The sequence below is a fragment of the Lichenostomus cassidix genome, chromosome 13 (genome assembly GCF_008360975.1).
Source record: "Lichenostomus cassidix isolate B80296 chromosome 13, HeHo_3.0, whole genome shotgun sequence".
NCBI lineage: Eukaryota > Metazoa > Chordata > Aves > Passeriformes > Meliphagidae > Lichenostomus > Lichenostomus cassidix.
The window spans coordinates 18241032-18265443 of NC_139494.1; the positions used below are offsets into that span (position 1 = coordinate 18241032).

Genomic DNA, 24412 nt, shown 5'->3' on the forward strand with positions numbered 1-24412 from the left:
TGGTTTTTTTTTTAATAGAACAAATCCTCCTCTTTGTTTAATACAGATGCTTCAACATCCCTCCCTGAACCTTCTCACTGCCTGGTACACACCAGTTCAATGAACCAGGTAAACAATTGTGTCCCCAATGTCCCTTGTCAGGCCATTCTCAGTGACATGGACATGCCTCTGGGCCAGGTCAATGTGGAAGATTGCTTGCTCCAAGATTGGAGATTTCCCTGCTTCCTCTTTGCCAAGCACTGGAACACGGCGGGGCCCAAGCACAGGATCATCAAACCTCATCAGCTTCACTTTAGAGAGATCTGCACAGAGATAGCAGCTGGTCAGACCACGGGAGTTGCACACAAGGCCACAGCACCAACAGAGTTAACCACAGCAATGCTGAACCCTTGGAACTTCCACACCTGCTCCAAGGAAATACATTCTTCTTGGGAATCACTGTCATGTTGAGGTTTATACCAATACAACAACGTCCTTCAGTGGTTACACAGTGAGTTACCAATAGAAATGGGGATAAACCACACAGAAACATCAGCTCCTAATACTGCACTCCAAACACTGAATTTGCTTTATCTGGCTTGGGACAGGTCTGAGTAACTGAACAGTTATTCCTCATTTTCTGAGGAATGAACTGCAGAGACTGGAAGGAAGAGGAATGTGAGAGTTGGTTTCAATACAATTCTCTATTAAAAGGCAGACTAATAAAAGACTGCTAAGCAGACCAAGAAGCCTGGGACCCTTCAGCTAAGCCCTCCTGGAAGTGCAGCCTTCCAGCCCTGTGCCCAACAGCACACTGACATCTTCTGGGAAGACAGCGAGGGAGTCCCTGTTTCATCCCGCTAGCTTGCAGCCATTCCCAAACCTCCAGTGAACAGGAGCTGGCAGACACACATCCCTGCACACAGAGGGCATGTCCCACGGCCTGTCACACCCCTGTGTGCACCTTCTCACCAGGTGGGACAGCTGTACACCTGTGCTAGTGCTTACCTTTGATCCCTCTGTCCATCTTCATCAGGCGCCTGATCACAGTCTCTCTGTTGTCCCCTTGCCTGATGTCCATTTTTGTGGAGAAGTGGCCGTTGGAGGGCTGAGGGTTCACCAGAAACACAGACACGCCAGGCTGAGAGAAACAACACAGACCTTAAAGAAGAGCCTGGGCTTGTGATCCCAAATAAACATCTGCTGCCAATAAATCTTCTGGAGGGATAAAATCCCTTTAGAACCTGCCTGGCCATGCTGGACACCAGCACTGCTCCAACTCTAAAATGCAGCCTACAGTATAACAAGGATTTAGGACTTATTTAGGGAAATCAATGACATTTTTACTTTTAAGAGTTAGAAATATTAATATATGATGAACATTTTTATCTGATCAGAGTTTTTAAATGGCATATTTACTTTTGTCTGGGTTTTTTTAAAGTTTCAAATTAAGTTTTTGGACTTCCAGTATCTGAAGTTCTGATTTTACCTCAGTTCTAAATATAGAAAATGGTTTTCCAGGACAGCAATCTTCTTTGATTTTATCTTCTGCTTCAGAAGCAAACTTCACTTCAATATGATCCAGCTATAAAAGAGAAAAAAAATGAGGGAGGAGGGAATAAGCAGGGTTTAATGGCTTCAGAGGGAACAGCAGAAGTTACAGCCCCATCAAACAGCTGTTCATGTAGGAAAGGGGAAAGAAAACTTGCACTGACATAAGGCAACAAAAGCACACCTAAACCCACAACATCTTGTTTGGAAAGGACCTCTGAGGGTCACCTGCTCTCTGTGTGAGGTGCAGAAAACCCTACTAGTCAGCCTGTCAGGACAGGAATTCCCAGAGACCCCTCCAAGCCTCTCTGAGTGGCCTGAGGATATACTGCTCCCTCCCCCACACCAGTGGGGTTTGCAGATTTTACAGACAGCTTAAAATAAAAGTTGCTGCTCACTCTTCACTTTGCTCTGGCATGGGACAAGCCCAATAAAGTCACACTTGCTTCATACTGTACAGGTCACATCAAGCTCTGCAACATTTATCGTTTCTAATTCTTGAAACAACTGCCTTTGACTTTTGGTGTTGGGGTTTATTGTGGTTTTTTTGAATACCACCTGCCTGAGCTGTCCCCTCATTACCTCATGTTGCCTATTAAACTAAATTCTGCTCATCATATGAAGCAGCATAACAGCTACCAGACTGGATGCCTTTTACACAGCACAGTGGGAAAAGCCCTGCCCAGAGCCTGCTCCTTGCAGAGGGAACACAGCCTGCTGCAGCCAACAAGCCAGTGTAGGAGCCCAAGGACTGCTCTTGCTAGTAACACCTTGAAGCAACTCCTTCTCAGTTCTTCAGCTGGAAACATGCAAGATACAGAGTGGTTCAAAGAAAAATGTCTCTTCGAAAGCGTCAGTGGACTTGACTGTCACAGAGACATTCAGTACTACACTGAAAACCAGTCCTGTTTTCTGGGACCGTATTTGTGTAGTGCACATCTACCCCTGTATCTCATGCCAACATTGGACAGATTTATAAGCATGACAAATGGAAACAAAGTGATAAAAACCTGTTACTTGAGCAAGGTACACCCAGAAGTTAAAGAGGCTTAGAGCCTTAGGAAAGGCTGCTCCTACAGGTATTCTAATAAATGCCAAGTAGTAGGTGCCAAGTCTGTACCAACCTCCAGGGAATTTGTCAAATAGACAATGTTCTCCATGAGCACTGCACGCTCATCAAACTCCAGTTCAAGATCAAGAACACGTGAACCATTTTTCTCCAAGTTTTCCTGTCAGAGAGAAAAAAAAAAAAGTATTAAAACCTTCTAAAAGCTGCAAGTAAAATGATGCTTCAAAATGGCAAACTATCCACATTAGTCATGGAAAGAACAGGCTTGTAAATCCAAGAGCTCTCTGCTGGTACAACATTAACATCGGAGCAATAATTTTCTTGTAACAGGGTTTCTTCTACAGGGAGCTGGTGACACTGATGGGAGGAGTAAGAGCAATTAGAACACATTTTTAATATAGAATCGAAAAGGTGTTTGACATTCACAGTTACTTAAATCCCTACTTAATGTGCAGGTTGAGAATTCACAAAATCAGTCAGCATTTCAGTGGTATTTCACAGCAGGAAACTCAGGCTTATGACCCAGTTTAAAATAAAGGACGAGCCCACAACACCTGGATGTGCTCACAGTGAATTTTCTGCAGGGAAATAACAACCACTTTGTATGTTAACATAAAAGTAACTTAATTAGTCCAGAAAGCCAGCAGCAACAGTCACAAGAGACACAGTATTAAAGGCAGTATAAAAACCACACGGTTTTTTTGTTGGTTTTTTTTTTTTTACTGAAAGAGAACTTCCTCTTTGGAGTTGAATCTGTCCCTGCCTGGCTCTTACATGCTGAGCCAGCTGTCTCCTTTGAAGCTCTGCTTTGTCAGCCTCAGCATGGTTGTGGTTTCCTGGTTTCCTGGGCAGTTTCATGTGAAAGTTTCCCTTTTAACACGGAACTGCTTCCCTTTGGAAATCACAGAGGTTCTCCTACATTTCAGCCCTCCTCTGATGAGTGGGAAGTACAAACAGAAATGCTCATTGTAGCCTGGAATTGACAAATAATTCGTTTCAGAGAAAAACACTGACCAGGGGAGTCTGAGCTCAGATGTTTCCCTGTCTCTATGTGAAACTGGTTACTGCTCTTTGAAAGTGAAAGGATGGATTGTGAGTTAAGCCCCAGCATGCTCCTTCCCCGTGTGCCCCAGGATCACTCACTGCTGCCAGACTAAAGACACCAAAATACAGCAACGTTTCAGCTCCAGCTCTTAGGACTGAGAGCTTCTCTGACCTTTCTCAGCTGGATCAGTGGATCTAACACATCCCCACTATTCTCACAAACTTAGACAGGAACCTCCAGAGCTGCTCTGTGCTCTCTGCTCCTCTGAAGGCTTCCAAGCTTCCATGAAATGGGACAATCAGAATAGCCCCACAGAGACAGCAAAGAGACCACCATTTACAGATCATGAAGTGTCATCAAAAAGGTTTTAAATCATACTCTGCGACTCCCCCCATTTCTTAAAAAAATGTGCTAATTCTTTGCTTCTTGGCTGTCTCTAGTTGCTGTGCTGAATTTTCACCTGCAACAGCAAGCAACATTTATTCTTTAAATAAATGGAAGCCAAGATTTTCATAGGCTCACATGACTCAGGAAAAATAATGGACTATCAGAATATTAAGTGACAAACGTAAGAATTACACACAAAATTGGCAATTCCATTCAAGGCTCAGAATAGTCTGTTTTTTCCTCCCTTAAACATACTGCAATCAATTAACTCTGGCCTTGTTCTTAACCTCCAATTTTTATATCTCCAGAGCAACACCTGGCTCATTTCAGCATGAAAAACTGAAGAAGTCAAATATAATACATTCCAAATATAGAGGAATAGGTGTGTTTGAAGCACAGATTATATCGCCTACAAACAGAGAAAGAACCAAGCCTCAACCAGACCTAGAGCTCACCTGGGCTAATTCACATAGAGACATTTTATTACGTACTTCTTCCAGAAATGTTAAAGACCTTCATAAACAAACCCATGAAGATACCAAATAAGCAAAGGGCAAGGGGGACACACTGCATTCATAACAGCTTTTCCTGTACCAGAACTGTCCTTTTGACACTCACCTTAACCATGGCAACAAAAGGCATCACCTTCTTCATATACTTCTTCAGCTCTGGCAAGGTGTTCAGCTCACTGGCAATTACTTTATTATCTGGCAGTTGACCTCCACTGGCCTAAATATGGATGAACAATCATTAAAGAGAACAGGCACCATCAAAAAACTTGCCATTCAATATCATATACCTTTCCAGCTTTCCCATAAATACCAGCAAAGTTTGTCAGCATCATTGATTCTGCAGGTAATTTTCTCATCCTTTTGAAACCCAAATAGCACTTAACACTAACACAGAAAGAAAAGCCCATACAATGCCCAAAGGTGAATAGATCCAAGAACAAATTCCATATGAGGAATATTGAGTTCTCATTGCCACAAGCTAGAATAGTCAGGACTCCCTAATCTATCAGCTACAATCCTGGTGCATTCAAGCTGAGGATGGTTCATTGGGATCCCAAAAGCCACTGTCAGCAGTTTCCCCACATCAGAAGCACAAATCCTTCTGCTTTCTTAATGTATTTTTTCTTGTGACTGATTTACTCAATTTCAACCTATTTCTTGTAACACTGCTGAGCAGTATACACTTACTCAAGGACCAGAACAAAGCTTCTAAGCCCACTTGCAGAGTAAGGCAGCAGTAGTCTGTCAGTCAACCATATTTCCTCAAAAATATACTTGGAAAGAAGAATATTTAAAAGCTAACCACTTACAAATGAAAGAAATAACAGAGCACAGGCATGCTTTCACTCATATTTAAAAACCAATTAAATCCAACTGTCAAATCAATGACAGTCCCTGGGACATTTTCATTAAGCATCAAAACTTGCTGGACAGTTGTAAAAGCATAAGGAAAATTAATCTATTTAAATAATTTGGTAACAAGTTACAGCTTATAAACTTTTTACACATGGAGAATGAGCCCACAAAAAGCAGGCAAGCAGCTGGAGGGCAGAGGAAGGGAAGAGCACCTGGAAGTGCTTGCGCAGGACAGACAGGGTGGTGTGCTGCCAGGGCGGGTAGTTCTTCGCCACGTAGATGGTACAGTGAGAAGGCTTCTGGGAAGGTTCTTTAGTACTTTTCTGAGGAAATAAAAAGAATTAGGAAGGAGTTCCTAGGCGATACAGAATTATCACATGTGCACACTGAAGCAGATGACCTTCACCTTTCCTTTCACAGGTGCCATGTAGCTCTTGAGGCGCAGCCGGAGGTCGTGAGCTGCTTCCATCAGGTACTGGGAGGAGCGAATCAACACCTCATCCACTGGCCCTGCTGCTGGCCACGAGGCCCTCATGATGGAGTCAGGCTGCGGGCAGAGGAAGACATGAATGCACTCAGGTGAACACACATTATCTGGTGGGTTTTCCAACCATTATACCTTGATTGGAAAATGGAGTTTAGCCAGTCTGGACCTCAGTGGGCAGCCACCTGTAACTAGGTTGTAAAGTGGTGGCACACAGTCAACAAGCACTTCTTTGCAAGTGTGTTCAGGACTACATATACAATCACAACTACCATTGGCTACAGAATGCCATCTACAAGCACAGGGCTTGAAAAAACCAAAACTAAGCTTTACACTTCAGCGTAAGACTATTGCATTGTTTTACTTAATTTTAGATCACCTCTTTGTAAGCAGGCAATATAGTGACTGGTATTAATGTTGCACATATATCACCACAGGAACAGGCCAGCTCCCTGCAGTCACTGTCCCAGGGACAACAAACCAGTATGACTCCTTGGGTTCTGACACACTTCTCCTACTTGTACATGAGTAAAATCTGTAAGCCTCACACGGGTGTTGCTGAAATCCATAAAATTTCAGAATCAATAACAGAACTGAAACGTCAGTACCTTCCCCAGCAGGGACCAGATGTGCTCACACAGGTGGGGGCAGATGGGAGCCAGAAGCAGAGTCTGCACCTCGATGAACTGGAACACCAGCTCCCTGTGCATCCCCTCGATCGCCAGCTCGCGGTACTTGTCCTTTGCCGCCTGAAACAACAACGCAGCCATTAGCACTCAGCTGCCAGGGAGAAACACCCAGAGAAAAAGCACACACTTCTGGGCTCTAACATGCCTTCAGAATGTGAGCAGCTTGTAATAATCCATTATCGAGCTCTAAGAACTGTATTTTCCTGAAGCACCCACGTGTGAATCTGCCAGATGGCCACTGGATTTTTGGATTCATGTGGGACTTTAAAAAACAGTTTATTGGCACAAACATAAAAGCCGAAAACATCCACAGCTGTGCATCAGGTGCTGTCATCCCAAATAGCTTACGTACAGATATTAATAAGGACTAAGAAAAAGGCAATGAATATGATCTATCATTACACATAATTCAGCCTATTTAACCCTAGTCCTGAGTATCTTAAAAGCAGCCACATGAAGGAGCATCTGTAATTCATTAAGTGGAGCAGCATGGCTCTGCAGACACTCTGGAGACATGGTTTATGGAGGATATCAAAAAGCACTGTGCTTCCAAATAATTTCATTGCTGTATTATCTGAATTTCTATGAAGAGTCCCTTATCACAAAAGGTTTAAAGAAAGGCAACACTCTTTTTAACAGTGTCCTTTTTCGAGCAGCTTTTTGTTCCTAGTAGATATCAGGACTGTTTGCAGCATGGCACTTGTTTTCCTCTGGACCTCTGTAAACTGACACAAGCAGACCACTACAATTCCATTTATTCCACTGAAATACTGTTATTTATTGACACAATTCTGATTCCAGTTCATGGGTATAATTAAGGATCAGAGACAGAAGGATCAAAATAAATCCACAAAATAACAAATGCCAGGTGTCAGTTTCTTACAACTCCTACCTGAAACTCAAAGAACCCAGTTTTCAGAGCTTCCTTAAACATCATCTTCTCGTAATTTTGGTCTGTCTTCATTATGCCTGCATTCATCTCACTGGGGAGAGAAGAGACAACATCAATACCGCATAGTCTGCCCCTCATACTGGAAACACTGTGTAAAACTGTCACCAGTGCAGCCAAACCCCATAACTTATTCTGGAATATGCTCTGTTTTATGGAATTCGTTAATCTGTAGGAAAAAAATAGTAACTACAGGATTCCTCCTTGCAAGGAAAAAGCTGACCCAAATGGTATTATTAACCTTTGTACTACACCTGGCAAAGACTCTGTCATTGAAGGTGGTGGCTGGGCCATTCCTCAGGCTGTCTCTGTTTGCAATCATCTCCTTCACCCACTCCACCCACGTGTAGAGACGAAGAATACCAGCATCTGCCATGGCTTCCACAAAGTTGGCATCTTCAACAGTGTCTCCAGCATCAGCCAAGGCCAAACGCATGCCTGAAGGAAACAGGATCAGTTGCCATGGCTGGATGCCATGAGCTGGCTGATATCCATGGAGTGCTGTGCCTCCTGCACCCATGACAGCTCACTTCAGTCAGAGTTAACAAATGCAAAGTGAAGCCACAAACTGCCTGGGCAGCCAGAGATGCCTTAAAGGAGACACTTTCCCTGGGAGAGAAGCACTGCCCTCCTTGGGAAGGCAGCAGACAAACACCAGAACCAGGAGAGCAGCACAGACACTGCCCAAAATACAGCAGAGTGGACGAAGCAGCACAGGCACACGTGGACAGCCAGGGCACACACATGGACACACCCCGTGCACACCAACAGTGTGTCCCGTGCTCTGATCTTTTCAGTGAACACACAAAGATCAAACAGGCCTCTCCTGGAGCCCAGGAACAGCTCCTGTCTGAACCAGTTGTGCTAACACACATCCCAGTCTTCCAAATGGAGTTCAGGTTTTCAACAAGAACAGGTGGTAAGTGGCAGATTTATTGCCATTCAATACTCCAATAAACTCCCTTGATTCATTCAAAACATTCATTTTAGTCATTTTGGCATAACTGACAATCAGATGCAGGTCAGAATGCACTCACCATCTGCAGAAAACTTGTCAACAGCTTGAGTGAGGGTGAGGAAGTTGCCTGTTGATTTAGACATCTGAAAGAAAGAGTGTTTGTTTCCTTACACATACCCTGTGTTGGTGGATAAGCAAGTCAGACCCAACAAGGGTTTGGGCAAACCATTTTCTCATGAATGACAGCAAAAAGCACTTTGGTAAATCTAAATAAGGTCTCACAGCAAAAGCAGACTGAACTCTGCATGCACTCAGCACCAAAATATAATCCCAAGAGTTCCCTAAATTAAAATTAAATACCACTTTAAAACTGGCAGTTTCAGCTCACCCTGCATTGATTTTTCAAGGACCCTGCTACAGTCTGGTGTGGTGTTTTTTTGATTCATATCAGACAGTCTCCAAGGCCTAATTCCTGGGTTCAGGTATTTTTAATTTAGTTCAGTGTCAGAACTTGCACATATTAGCAAGTTACTGGCAAAAACTTTTTCCTCTCACTGCATCTACTCCAATGCTCTAAAAAGCTATATTTTAGTTAAATAAATAAACATTCTATATTACCCTAAAACTTGGGATAAATATAAACTGTGGAAATGCACTGAACTCTTCACTAAATTGGTGAGATTAAACAAGAGCCAACTCAAGAGAAGTCCTACACAGAATCAGGGGAAAGACAGGTCTTTACCTCCAATGAATGAAAAACTGGAGAGCACTGATGAAGAAATGTTACTATTTGCCCCACTTAAACCCCAAGAAGCTTCTAATGTGGCTAGCAAATGCCTATTTTGACAACACAAAAGCCACGGAATATACAAAACCTCGCCGTACCTTTTCTGAATTGAGGAGCAGATGTCCATTGGCTCTCACAGCTACTGGCCATTTTTCTCTGTTTGAAGACAAGATACACAGCTTTGGCCAAGTAAATACATTTTCTCTTTTTTAAAAAAGGAACAAACGTTTTATGTTCCAGTTTGGGATGAACACCTTAAGTGAAATCTTCAAAAAAAAACCCAAACTAAGGGTTGTCTTTAATATATTAAGGAGTGTCTCTGAAGATGAAAAGAATTACAGTATAAAGGCCAAGGATTATCATTGCTGCAATGCAAAGCAGGGAGCATTGCACCTGCAATTACAGTTCATTTATTTCACCTTCCTCAACGCACATATTTTTAATTCAAAGCCCAGTGATTAGCACTGCCCAAGAGCAAACAATAGTGCTGGGTGCACAAATCTCTACCCATGAAGGAAGGAGATATTAAATTACCCACAGTCATCTCTACTGTGCATCAGAAACCCACTTTTCCTATATACAGTTTTATACAACCCTTAAACCAAAGTTCAAGGGAATGCAAACAGTATCTTCACCCTAAAAACATCACGTGATGGGCAAAGATTCTCAACCTGTCCTGCACAGTCCATGAGAATATATATGGCTGTTTTAACCATCTTTGAGAAGGAATTAAGAAGACTTAATAAAAGTCACACAAATTCCAATGACAACTCAACACTGGGAAATCCATAGGAGGAGATATTGCAGAAAAAAAGGGGAACTAATGGTAAAAAAAATCTTTCCATTTCAATAACTTCCATTACAGACAACTGTATCAAAGCTACAGTATGAAAGAATACATTTTCAACACAATTCTGAATGTTGTACAGTCTGGAGGCCATTAGTAAACACAACAAAACTGCAAACTCTCCAGCTTTACCTCCTGCACAGCTGCATCACATCCCAGCTTACCTTTGCTCTGACCACATAGCCACATGATTGTAGAGATAGTACGACAGGTGATTTGGAACAAGATCTTTGCCAGAAACTCTGAGATCCACAGGATACCAAAATTCAAACTCCTCCTTCAGCTTATCCAATTTTTCTTTTGGAATCTCAGTTTTAGGGAATGGAGCTGACTTGAAGAAGATGTAATCCCAAACCTCTTTGCTCATTTGATGCGCCCTGCACAGAATCAGTCCCACATTGCAATGTCAGTAAAAGCTCCTCTCACACTCCACAGCCCTTTGTAAGATGTTGTCATCTACTTGCACAGGAGAGCACTCTAATTGTACATGCTTAGTTATATCAAATCTGATTCAAGGCCCAGGATGCTCACTTCAAAGCTTGTTTCCAGACATGACTAGCTTGTGCACAGCTTCTCTGTAATTAGCCAGGTTTGAGCCCAAATGACAGCCTTGCCCAGTCTCTCGGAGCTATTTTTGTCTGTAAGAATCAGAATCTTTACTTTGGAAATGGTTTTCAGATTAGTTATAGCATCAAGTAAGAAAAGTTTCAATTCCAATATGTAAACTACTCTATAAATTAGTTCATAAACCACACAGAGTTAGAGCACACGATTCACGGCACAATCTCAAGTGTTTTTTCAACTCCAGACTGAGCTGTACTATCTCATTTCTCTGATCCCTATCACTGCAGTTCAACAGTCACTCCAACCAAGAGCTCACACACCTCCTTCCTCTTGCTCTGAAGACTTCCACAGACAAGTTGCAGATAAAAGATGGTTCTAAGCTTCTAGGAGAGTGACAGTGACAAAATCTAAGATCTAAGTCCTGCCCCCTGTGCACACTGGAGCCTACAAGTCATTGTGGTGCACAGCAGTCTCAGCAAGCAGAGACACCTCAGCAGCCACTGAAACCAATCACCTGACAAGGACCATTTCGAGGCACGTCAAGTATTGAAAAAGGTGATTTACTCTCCACACAGCTCTGCTTTCAGAGGCATCTCTCCACTCTCCCTCTTTCCTTATTTCCCCTCTGCAGACCTGTTCTAACTCAGGTCACTAACTGTTCTAACTCAGTAGGTTAAGTTTAATAATGATGCTTTTCACACACAAAAGCAAAGATCTAGCCTCCTTGGCAAGTCTTTCTGCAGAGCAATTCAGGAGAGAACACCCAATTAAATAAGAACTTAACGGTCTATTCTCCTTACCTGATGCCCAGAGGAGATTCTCCTTGACCCCTCAGGTTCCCTCCCTGTAACAGGTGAGCCACTGTGTAATAGGCCATGTAGATAGTGGAGTCAGAGAGAGACTCTATCAGCCACTGCTCATCCCAAGGTAAGCGGGTCCCTGGAGAGAGGGAGGCACTTGTCAGGTACCATCAGCACCATCACTGTCCACAGGCTTTCAGTGGAACATGTAAACATACATTGATACAGTACTCATGCTTGAGCTTTTAAAAATAATTGCTTTAGAAGTTAAATTATGCATTTGAAAATTTTACTCAAGAGCAGACAGTTGCTGATTTTGAATCAGTTTCCTGACACAGCTCAGCTCAAGAACATTTGCTGTGAGTTATAGTCCACTTCCACAGCTGTCCCATGTCAGGCTACACAAGGTGAAAACTAGACTGAATTCAAGGAGAAAACCCAAGAAATGGTATTAGTTCCCCCTCATGAGGTCCCTTCCAAATCAATGGCCCAGGTAAAAAGCTACCAGGATGCTGCACAATATTGTTCCCACACTTCCCTATACCAGTGGGGATGTTACATAACACTTAAGCCTTGCAAATGAAATGAGTACATCCTTACAAAGCACCTACCCAGAAAGGAGTGTTTTGCCTACCTAAGCCATATGTCCTGGAACAGGCATGCTCTTGTAGCCAGCCTAAGGTAGCTTCAAAATTTCTCCTAGTCTCTTCACAGAACCTGTAAGAAAGAAGCTCTCACTGCTCTCAAACCTCTCAGACACCAGCAGCAAAGACACTTTCCTTTATAATCAAATTCATAACTCACGTCTCCAGATGTTTCAAGCACTCCGACGCCTGTTTCTTCCAGCTCGCTTCACCATAATCTAAATACCTACAGCCAGGAAAGGTTTATTGCAATAATGCAATCGAGAAGTAGGGTACAATTGGAGCAACTTTATAACTACTGCTTTATTTCACTTACCACTGGTCACAAAGGGCCACAACACACTCATCAGCAGATCTAGACATAACTTGTTTCTCAGGTTCCATATAAATCATGGCTTCACCCTAGGAGTTGAAAGGGCAATGAAAGCTGAGATCTAAGTACTTCGCAAAGTCCTGAAAATCCTGAAAATTTACTAAAAACCATCCTCTCTATTCTAATCTAATCTAATAGAATAGATTTACTGTGTGGCTCTCACCACTCTCTGCCTCAGTATTCCCTTGGGTAACATGAGGTAAGGCTTGACTGTGTGCTTCTGAGGTACCAGCTGCACTTAGTACAGAATGCCGCTGTGCATGAGGATAAGGAGGATATAAGCACAAAATATTCCTCACTGACTATGCCCCACTGACTGAAACAGCTCCTAGGAAACCCTGGGGGAGAGAGGGATAGAGAAAGGCAAAGGGAAATGGGATGCTGAGCTTCAAATCTACTTGCACACACCAGGTGTGCTGATGCAGGGTGAAGGGTTATGCTATAACCTGGACATAACACTGCTGCAACAGCAAGGGCATAATGACTAAATGACTGAAGCCTCTCCCACTCCCAATCCTCAGCAGGAAGTCTCATTGGAGGGATGGCACAATCACTGTTCATTTACTGCTCTGCCTTCTCTGAAGGATGAGCCCAACAGTGGGGCATTTGCACATCAAGCATCCCCTTTAGTGGCTTGAAAGACTTGACAGTTCAGGTCTTACATTTCCAGTATCCTCACAGTTATATATAATAAACTGGGCGAGCAGTATATGTCCTAGGCAAGCTGATGGGATAAGATAGGGAATAAGAGAACCCTACTTAAGCTACTCAGTCCAAGAACACCAGGTCCCCCGCCTCTGCAGTGCTCTGCAGTAACCCAAAGCACCCTAAGGGCTGCAGAACCACACCAAGGGCTTCTCTGGCAACTCAGTCCTGTGCAAAAGACAAAATGGACAATTCAGAAGCAGCTGTGTGCACATTGTCACATACCTTATCCACCATCAGCTTCTGAATTAGTTTCTTCACATCTTGAACTTTTTGTCCTTTGAATTCATCCACCAACATCACCTGTAAAAGATGGGTCACAGGAAATTATTCTTTTCAAAATTTAGTTTCCCAATCTATACTTGCAACAAAATGGATCAGCTCTCTAAAAGGGGATCACTTGTTAGGAAATCAGGTCATAAAACTCAGAGAGCAAAAGGAAGGTATGAATGGAAACTTTCTCCTACTCTACATCACTGTTCCAACTGTAGAACCCGACTGCAGGAAGAGTCTAAATGAAAAGTGCTTTGGGAAAAAAGGACAATCTCCCTCTTTGAGGTTTTTTTTATTATTATTATTCTTTATCTGCCTTTTTTTTCCTCCTAATCAAATTCACCAAGAAACCACTTACCAAAATCTTTTATTACTTACCCCTTCATAGAATCCTTTCAGGTACACTCTCTCCTTGGCCTCTGCAAGCTTCTCTCTGTCATTCTGGCTCTGGATTTTGAGCTCATCACAGACAAACGGAGCACAAAGGCTGCCATAGCCTGGGATTTCAATGATGGGCACCTGAGAATTAACAAAGGGCTGTCAAACCCCTCCTGCACCGTGCTGCTCGCTCTGTAAATTCGCGGCACCTAACACAAGTTACACTGGGCTTCCAATGTATTGGTGCAACTCCACTCATCAAGCAGGAGTTCCTGGCAGTCCCCAGGGTGACTCCTGAGCTGCCCAGCTGTATCCTGTGCCATGACACCATACCCAGCAGCCCCAGTACTGGAGCAGGCATGTGGAATCAATGCTACTGCACAATTCTGGGATGGCTTTATGTGTAACCCACATTTTCTAATGAAAACTGCCTCAACCATGAAGCTGCACTAACAGTGAGGGACTGCAGCTTCTCACACAGAACAGATACACTCCTATTCTGGCCATTAAGGCACTAAGTTTTAATCAACCAGCAGGTTATCAGTATTATGATGCATTCCATTTTCCAAAACAATAATTCCCATAAAAATTGATATTTTCCTTTATCTCTGAAGTATAGCTCAGAATAACAAATCTTGGTTACAACTTTTAAGAGTCCAAATATTTTATCTGCAGGAAAACATGAAAATTTTACTCTAAGTTTTTCAGCTCTTTCAACTGAGAAAAACCTTAGATAGAAACTCTGGACAAGGCAGGACCAGCTCCTGGTTCATTTCTCATCAGTGAGCAAAACTTCCTGTGTGCTATAGATGGAAACATCTGGGTGCACTCACCGGCTCGAATGGCAGGACCATTTCATCTCTGATGCCATACTTCACCCTCAAAGCCTTGAAAGTTGGGGGAAAAAAAGTGATAGATGGAAGAAAAGACTTCTAAATTTAAAGGGTTTTCTCCATTCATATGAAAGACTCCATTCATGTGTCTTTTTTATACATTATGTTTTACTATAAAGCAGACAAAGCCACTTCCCTGACTTCACCTTTTCTGACACCTGAGTTCAATCCCCATCTCATTTCCAGGTGATTCTTTGCCATAATTGTCTACATTTTTTAACAGGGGAAAATCTGCTATCGCTCTACCCTGAAATGAATGGACAAAAATTCAGTAGCCAGGGATAGCTGTTCAGACACTGATGTACTCTTGCAGTTAGCAAACAACTATTTTCTGTCTCATTTGAAATTCATAGAGAATCTTCACCTCATTTCTGGAAGTCATTTCCACAACATTTTTTCCAAATATCCAATTAATTTCTGTGTCACTGGTGCTCTTCTCTACCTTAACATGCAGCACAAGTTACTTAATTCTTGTCCAAAACTCAGACTTCAAGTCTGGAAAAAATACCTGTCCTAGCTCAGTGGCTTTAAACATTTATTTTTAACTACTCTGATTTCAAGTTAGCCATGGCAAAATGCCAATTAAAGTGAGTTCCATTTTACCCACTGATACTCACTTTTGACTCTCTTCACTATGGAAGGGAAACAGAAACAATTCAGTTAACAGACTGACCTGCTTTTTTTTCAAGTCTCTCAGGGCTGCAAAGTCATCTGGAGAGTCAGAAGGAACACTTGTCACCACTCCAGTTCCTTGTCAAAGGAAAACATAAACAGATGAAAGGATTAGTCCCCACATCCCGAACTTCAGTGGCCATCCAACAGGCTTGGCTGCAGAGTTACCTTTATCCTCCTTGATGGTGAGCATGGGCAAGGCGTAGATGACCTTGTAGGCAGTCAACGGAGCTGACAGTGCAGCACCAAGAATCTCCTGAGCAGGACAAAGGAACAGCATTACAGCAAAAAGCTGAAGGTGCTTTGTATCAGGATGAATAAACACCACTGACAACACTTGCACAACGCACACAAGTTAAGGACAGCAAATCCCAAAATCACTGACATTCAACTATTCAGCTAAGACAGCTTCATTCACATACAGGTACTGAAAATGTCAGCACCAACAAAAGCCTTTTCTGCATAACCCTTTCTGGCTATTACTTTTTCCCTCCCTTTCCATTCATTCTTCCCACCAAGCAGAAAAGGGACAGCAACACTGTCCCTTCACCAGATCATGCTGGGGCAATAGGAATGCATCTGCCCCCAGGTAAGTGCACAGGGTTATTCTTCCAGCTGCTGCAGTGGCTTAGCTGCTAAGGAAGCTGCCTGCCAAAAAATTTTAGTCACTCCAAAAGCTCTGTAGCAGCTCCTATATTTTCTTTACAATAGAACTCCACCATCACCTTTCTAAGCGTAAGCCTCACAGAACCAGCTAAGCCTGAGCAGCACGCTGCAGGATGCTCACCTCTCCCATCAGCTCCTTGACCACAGGCACAACCCCATTGTCCTTGGTGAAGCCCTGGTAAGACATGTTTCGGGCAGCACGCTGGGTGCAAATGAAAATGTCCCCATTCCCAGTCTCAAAGCCAATGTACTTCATGTCTGGCCGCAGCCAGCAGTTGGTCTGGCCAAACATGGTCTCTGGCCTGAGCGTGGCAGCCACCAGGAAGATGTTTTTCCCTCTCAAGCCACTGGGGGGAAAAAAGCATAGGGTAAGTTACCAAAATAAAATCATTCTGGATCATACAGAACAGGCTTTTAAACTAATATCAACTTTCCAGTAACATTTCCTAAGAGACAAAAGTGGGTCATTAATTCTTTGTGGGTTTTCCATTTTCTTTCTTTTTTTGAACTCCAACTTGAGTTTCACATAGACATAGCAAACAGAGCAGCCCAAAATTCTGACCAGGTCTTTGAAGTGATGGAAATAACCAGGTGAAATTAAATTCTCCATTAAGCAAAACAGACTGTTTAATTCAATTATCAGTTCTGGCCAGGAGACAGAGCCTATCTGCCACTAAAATGTCAAGACCTACCTCAATTTTGCAGGATAAGGATCCAACACCTTCATTTTTATCAGTGTGTATTCTTGAGGCCCAACACCCTACAATTCCCACAAAAAAATGCAACAATCAATAAATGAAATTGACTTGAGCAGGAAAGAAATAATTAGGTTCCTATTCTGTAGGAACCTAATCCAAACCCTATTTAATGCTTTCCTCAGAGTAAATCCTATTTCTATTCATATGAAAGGCTATTCACTAAAATGCTGGCTGCAGAGTAGTTATACTGTATTCCTACAGACAAGATTTAGTTGTCACATACACTGTCTCAGCAAAATCTAAGTTAACAACAGCTTGTTAGTTTCAACAGACAATAACACAATGGAGTGATGCTGCTGGCAGAGATTGCCAAACGATCACAGAAACCAGCTACAATGGAAAACACTACCCATAGTTCCAGAAAGTCTGCTCAAGAGAGGAGTTCATTCAAGTTTCACTGACAACTGACAGTTGTGACTCTGCACATACAAACTATGTTTTGCTCCAAGATACAATTTACTTTCCATTCAGTATTTAAGATTATAAGCAACGCATGAAAGTGTCAAGTAAAAATATTACCTCTCCTGTTTGCCTGTCATGATCCATGCAAGGCTGTCCATCCTTAGGAGAATAAATTGTGTACCTAGGAAAAAGTACATTTTCATTTAGCAGTGAGTAAAACAATGTATAGAGCAAGAAGAAGAAAAATGTAACTCTCTGGGAAAAAAAAGACTTCTTAACGGTATTTTCAGATTTTGTGTAGATCTGTTTCCATCAGTTCCAACGTTCAGTTCACAAGAGCTTTCAGATTTGACCTTTTTTTGCTCTGAATTGGTACCCATGGAAAAACTAAACCCAGAAGATAAATCATGCTTTGCTGGCACAATAACTACACTTCATCGTGTCAGGCAGAGCACTGGCAATGAAAGATTCCTGCTTCATGTGAGTTAAAAGCACACTCTAGAGATGTGTCACAGGGCTCTGTCTTTGGTACAGCTGAGTTTATATCCACTCCCAAAAACTCAGAGCTGAGTGCCAGCTTACCGTTTGCCAAACTTAATCTTATTTCTTTCCTTTAGTGTGAGGAACTGCCATCGTACAAAGGAATCATAATATGGATTCACATCTGTTGTAATGAAAGAACGCCTCCAGTCCACCTGAAAATGGGCAAGAGGCTCCGGTAAGTAAGCACAATCAAGAAATTAAAGCAATCTCATAATACCATACCTATTATTTTTAAAATAAAAAAGCTTTCTTTCCAAAAGGAAAATGCAAGTATGTACGCCACAAAGGCTGTAAGCTTGAACACACCCCTGTACCTGCTCTCTCAAAACAGAGATGTCAAAGACTGGAGGTCTCTCCACTGACTGAGAAATTTAGAGATTTTCTAGTAGTTTTAACAAGTCATTCAAGCTGAATTTCAGTATTGCCTTGTTTCATCATTTTCAAAAATCTTTTGTCAGCAGGACAAGTACTTTTAGGAAGAATAATGATGTAATGTTATATAAAAGTACTGCCAAAACTGACTACAGAAAAGTTATCTCACATAGGTCATAATTCCTTTATTGGACTCATTTCCAGCTGTTATCATTGCACAGGGTACAAGCTCTATATAAGAAAGCACTTAATTATCACCCAAAACCATTAAGAGGTTAATGACTAAGTCTGTAAGTATCAGAAACATTCCTAGAATTATGCTGGCATCGTGCAGAAAATCTCAAGGAGAACAAGCACATTCACCAGCACAGTAACAACACAGGTATGACTGCCTGTGTAATTGAGGTTTGGATTTCCCAGAGTCACCTTCAATCCCATGCTCTTCAGATCCTGGATAGCAAGGGGAGGGAAATAATCCAACCAATGTTCAGCTTCAGAAAAACCGACCACTTCCTCATCAGACAGGCCCAAAGACTTCATGATCCCCCACTGGTATTTGGAAGAGCCAGTCTTGGCAGCAGCCTTGCTCTGAAAGAACAATTGGGATTAGGAAGAAGCCCACAGTCTTGTACTCACAACAGCATTTTCCTCTGTTCATGTTATGGTTTCTGATTCCACATACTCAAGTTAATACAAATATTCTCATATTGTCTTTCTAGCAGTGAAGATAAATTATCAGAGTTTCCACTCTACACTCTTTCCTACCTTGTATTCACTGTACATTCCCTAAGCCTCCCCTTCCTAACTGTTCCATGCCGATGTCCAACACACCTGCAGAGGCTCTGCCACAACAAGGTGGCAAGGAATGGCCTGTTCTCGAGGCTCTGCTCAAACCCTTGGGGGTTTGCACCACACAAAGGTGGACAGCCCTGCACTACACACTTGTACAAAAACCTTTGCTGCTGTCACTTTGCTCACAGTACTTTTCCCAGCTGTTGTCCTTTGAGTATCTCCTGTCTCTCCCCAGCAGTGACCCACAAGCAGTCAAGGTCACACCTTCTGTCCTGTAGAGCCAGAAGGCCAAACCCACTGCTCCTGATGGGACAATCTCTTTAGCATTCATAAACAACACACAGAGCATCTCTAACCTTTTCATAGACCTGAGTCTTTGCTTTGCTTTGGGATACTCCCAAAATCCTGAAACTCATTTAAATACCTGGTAAGCAAAAATAGTTTGGATGATTTTACTGAGCCTATCTAGACAGAATTGGTTAGATACCAACTTAAAAGACAATAATCAGAAGAGCAGGAATACACATCCTCTACTTCTGAGAAAACAGGGCTATTTCCTACAACCTGTTCATGAATGTTCCATGAAGGGATTAGAAAGAGAGAAAAAGAGAGAAAAAGAAGAGTATTACTCTGGATCTGATCCGTTTTTTCTCAGGAAACTATTAGGCAGTGCATCAGCTTACCAATAAGGGCTCATGCATTAACATGGCATCTCTGGAACCATGCAGCTGATGCTTTTTTTTCAATTCTATCTTAAAGGTACTCAGCTACCTTGGAAAAAACAGTAAAAATCCTTGTATCAAGGTTTCTCTGAGTCCAAAGAGGAAAAGCCAACAATGCACACTCTGAAGTTTTGAGAGCACAGCTCTTAGTCCAGGAAGGCTTGGTTTAAATTTTACCTTTTTGCCTTTTGCTTTGTCTTTGATGATAATTTCTTCCTCTTTTTTACCAGAATTTTCTTCCTCTTCCTCCTCCTCATCAGGAAATTCCGGTGGGCAACCATACAATTCCATTTCTCTTTTCAACTTATCTGCACAAGCCTGAACAGAGTTATTGGGAGTGTGTCAGCATTTCTCTGGGGCACCAGCTGCGATCACAGCCAGGAAGTGAGTTTTACTGATAACATTTTGCATTCCATGCTTTAAGTGCTTTAAACTTTTTCTGGGCCTTGCATTAACATCTAGGAGATCCTGCCACTTCTAGAACACCTTCCAGGGCAGGAAGAGGTTTACCATGAGGATTTACTTGCAAAGGAAAACATACAACACATAAAATTTAGTTTCACAGCACATCATCTTCTAGAAAGTGGTGTTATAGTTCAAGCACAACACATCTTCATTACAAATTCAGGTTCCAAAACACACAGTCTTGCTGAATTTTTAAATAAACTATGGTGGTGGTGGGGATGGACAGTAAGCAAGACTCCAAGCAGCCTTAGGGATAAAAACCCCATCAGAAACAGCCCCAGCAACTGCCAAGCTCTCACCTTGATGGGCATCCCTGTGCAGTGCAGCCCGAAGGGAAACAGGCAGCTCCTCCCCTTCAGCCTCTGGTAGCCAACTGCAAACTAGAGACAGGGAAAACAGAACAGCTGAAACACGACTGGCGCCAGGCTGAGCCAGCAGCTGCTCAAACCCAGGTGTGATTTCTGCTCTAGCATGCAGCTCCTGACAGACAGGTGAGCACAGGCACACAGCTGGGGAGGGAACTCATGGCAGGAAGGTGAAACTGGAGTTTGTTGCCAGGCCTGCCCCACTGTGGCTGCTCAGACATGGTCGTGCCCAGCTTCCAGGCTGGCTCTGACCTGACACCAAGAGGTGCAAAGAGACGGAGCTGCAGAATCCTACCCACTAGTGCCCAAAAACTGCTCCCACACAAGTCACAGAGCACAGCAGGCACAAACAAAAGGGACAGATCTCTTGTGAAGTTTGAGCCATTTAGCAGCACCACCTACAAATCCTATTTGAAAGAACAAATGGAGGAAACACCTGCAGCCTCATCTCATCATATCAGAAAAGACATGAATGGCATTTCCCTTCAGCCAGCAATATTTCCACTAAAAATACAAGAAAAAAGGAAAGTTTAATAAGTCATTACTGAAGTTATAAAGGAATTGACGAGGCATCCTGTTAGCTCAAAACTACAGAACTTCTGAACTACAGAAGCAGCATTTGTGCTAGAGCAGTATGTAAAGGTATCAGCAAAGGAGAATTTTTACCTCACATTTAGATAAGGAAAACGTGTGTCCCAGGTGCAGGCGACCATTCATATAGGGGTAAGGAAAAGTAACAAAGTACTTTCCTTTGCTGAGAATAAAGTGAAAGAATTAAAACACATAATTAGCCTTTTTAATGACCATCAGACAATGCACGAGCAAAACAGATAACTGGCATGTTCAGCTATTATCAGCCCACAGTGATGTTAAAATATTTTCCTTGCCAGTGACACAAGTCTTTGATTTTAAAGAGCTGATAAACTACACACAAAAGAAAAAAAAACCCGAGGACTAACATCACACAGAAATGTTGAAATAGATATAATATGTTCCCAAAGGTGACAAATTCCAATCCTCCTTCTGTAAATTAATTACAGCAAAGGCTTAAAGTCATTTATTTAATCTCCTACTGTGTAAATTCAGATTTTAATGGTACATTGCAAGCAGTCACTCCTTTCACAGGGATATTGTTAAGGGTATTTCAAAGACATACTATGTTATTGTAACTTGAGCTCTCAATGCAGCTAAGACAATATTTACATTTAGGACACTGTGAATTTCTACCTCTACCTTTGCACTCTACTTCATGCCTTGTCTCTTCCCTTCACACACTCCCTCAATTCATAAGCATGCAGGAATAAAGGCCAAGTCATTTGCTTGCCTACAAAATCTACAATTTAAGAACCTACCTACCACCTGTTACACCACTTCAGTTATTATCTTGGTTTAGTCTGACTTTCCCACACACCAAATATTAACCTTACTCTGCCAAGGTCACTGCTTTTCTAGTCAGACACCTTCCCACACGATTAAAGCTGTTTCCCCAGGCAGCCTCTCCACACCTGTGAAGAGCATGGATCCCACAGATCCCAAAGGAACTGTGCTCTCAAGCATACTATGCATTCCTAGAGAATACACAACTTTCTCAGGGTTACTCTGGGGCAGAAGTAAAACCGAGAGTCATATGGTCTTCCTCAACAGCACAAAGCACTCTATGCACCTGTGAATGGCTCTTCCTCCCCTCTCAGGCTGGACCCAGTGGCAACCAAGGTGGCTCATCCACTGCCCTTGCAGCCAGAACTCCTCAGAACTCCCCCAGGACAGGGCTGGCAAAGCCCTCAGCCAGAGCAGCTGCAGGCACTGCAGCAGTGCTCATGTGTCACCTGGGAGTGCCACACCTGCCCACTCCTTTAGAGCCAATTTCAGACAGCTGAGAACAATCATGTAACCAACCAGGTGGAAGGAAATGCGACCCAACAGATAAACACAACCGACAGACAGCAACTCAGGAATATTGTACCACCAGAGCAGAAAGCCATTATCAAAGCAAAGCATTAACCAAACCCAGCACAGACAGAAGGCAGAGTGCACCACAACCAACCGTGCAGTGGGACAAACCTGTGTGATGTGGTTCATGTCAGAAAAGAAAACACAACCCCTCATCTGCCCAACGGTAATGGTCACACACCTAGCCTTCCTCCATTTCTACACAAGAGGCTGGTCCACAGCAAGACCCAGGATTTTGTGTAACACTGTTGTTCTCTCAGTGTAGCAGAGCGGGACAGACCTTCCTTTAAAGGGAAACCTCCTGAGTGGTGAGGCCTCAGGCATCACACTGAAGACCCTCCAGAATGTCAAAGAGCACAAGCTACCAAAGTGAACCTGGTTTGAAAACCTCAGGGTGCTGACACCACCAAGGAATGAAAAAGCTTCTCTCATCCTGCTGGAACTTGGCCACACACGTACTCAGCTGCTTTATGCCATCAGCCACAGAAATGTCAACAATGTGTGAGTAAGTCCCTCCAGCTGAGCCATGAGTACTGCTCATTAAAAAGGGGGCAATTTTTCCCCACCCAGATTTTGAATGAAAAGACATTTCAAGCAGTTAAAGATAAAACCTGTAGAAAACCAAACACAATTACACCTCCTCTGGTCCTTCCTGTCCGCAGCATTGATCTCAAACACTCGCTCATGGTCCCACTTCTGCTGGATCTCTCTTTCAATCTTCTTCAGGAAATCCACTTTCGCTGTTCCTTTACGCTCCTGTTCAACACAGTAAGGAAGAAAAGCCTGGCTGAACAGGTACGAAATACAGAACTGTAACCTATCACAGACCACTCCTGAACTCCTTTGGTTGTGGGCAAGCACTGCTCCAGGGCACTGCAGCATCACCTCACAGGAGAGCAGCAGTGCTACTCTGCAAACCTGTATCGAGATCTTCTGAAACTAAGACCTGCAAGAGAAGGATAAACAACCTTTCTCCAAGGCAAAGGACTCCCCAGTAGCCATGCACACACTGACCTCCTTGCCAATAAAGAACAAACTCAGAGAGGTCTGAACTGGGGAGGCAGAAGAGGATATAAACTCTACGTGAAAAAAACAGTAGAATTCTGATATTATTTCAGACTCTCCATAAACCCATGTGATACATCTCCCTCTTGCCACACATAAAGTGGGAACAGCACTCCCTCCGCCAGGAAGAGGGATTAGTAACAACTATAATTGTAATTCACTGAATTCTTCAGGTAAAGTATTCCAAGCGATTTTAATTAAATTTGTGTTAAATAGCCTTTCCCCTCACTTTTTTTTAACATATGCCAAGTATTAAAGGATCTTACTCTTTCCCCATATAACGCACAGGAATTGCTAAAGCACACAAGCACTACAGATTCTGCACTCACAGAGGATTTAGCTTTTTTCCATCAAAACCAAGACATTCCTAAGACTTTTACAGCGAGGGGCTGCAGCCACCGGCAGTGCCCCCTACAGAACCCTCTTCCCGCAGGCCGCGGCGCCGAGGAGTGACCCTGACGGGACGGTGAGGAAGCCCAGGGAACACCAAGAGCCCCGAAGAGCCCCAAAGCCCAAACCCCCCCAGCCCTGCTCCGCGACTCACCGCCATGTTGCCGCGCCTGACGGGGCCGCGCGGGCCGGACCAACAGCGGGAGCGGGCGGGGGAGCCGGAGCCGCACCAAGGCGGCGGGCGGGGGGAGACAGGGCTCTTTTTAGCGTGAAGGGAGGGGAGAGAAGGAAGACGGGAGGGAGAGCGAGCGGAGAGATCACTACGGCCACTTGTTCCGGCTGGGGAGGGGGAAATGAGCCCGGTGTGCCTGTCCCAGGTGTGCGCCCGCGGAGCCGCTGTCCCTTTAAAAGAGCTCCCCCCAAGATGTCGCCGCGGGTTCATGTGCTCGCTCCACCGAACTTGCTGGTTCTCCCTGACCCTCGGCTCGGGCTGGGAGCGGCTGCCATT

At 43.3% G+C, this 24412-nt stretch overlaps 1 protein-coding gene across 3 annotated transcripts; it reads right to left on the reverse strand.

Moving 5' to 3' along the window:
• LARS1 (leucyl-tRNA synthetase 1) lies at nucleotides 1–24313 on the reverse strand. Of its 3 annotated transcripts, none has more exons than XM_085074102.1 (32): nucleotides 24059–24313; nucleotides 23087–23205; nucleotides 21166–21253; nucleotides 20434–20514; nucleotides 19847–19987; nucleotides 18582–18743; nucleotides 17823–17935; nucleotides 17358–17421; nucleotides 16773–16840; nucleotides 16202–16427; nucleotides 15583–15670; nucleotides 15416–15492; nucleotides 14683–14736; nucleotides 13850–13990; nucleotides 13424–13501; nucleotides 12437–12522; nucleotides 12281–12346; nucleotides 12111–12193; nucleotides 11477–11615; nucleotides 10277–10489; nucleotides 9364–9421; nucleotides 8558–8621; nucleotides 7775–7958; nucleotides 7464–7554; nucleotides 6491–6631; nucleotides 5805–5945; nucleotides 5611–5721; nucleotides 4650–4760; nucleotides 2655–2759; nucleotides 1469–1564; nucleotides 988–1120; nucleotides 1–302 (listed from the first exon to the last, which is right to left on the reverse strand). In XM_085074102.1, the coding sequence occupies exons 1-32, from the start codon at nucleotides 24062–24064 to the stop codon at nucleotides 97–99; spliced, it is 3534 nt and encodes a 1177-aa protein (XP_084930228.1). In that variant the 5' UTR covers nucleotides 24065–24313; the 3' UTR covers nucleotides 1–96. The 3 variants fall into 3 exon arrangements, with proteins under 3 accessions (XP_084930228.1, XP_084930229.1, XP_084930230.1); XM_085074103.1 differs by lacking the exon at nucleotides 24059–24313 and adding an exon at nucleotides 23844–23989; XM_085074104.1 differs by lacking the exons at nucleotides 21166–21253; nucleotides 23087–23205; nucleotides 24059–24313 and adding an exon at nucleotides 20936–20962.
• Between the last annotated feature and the right edge of the window lie 99 nt (nucleotides 24314–24412).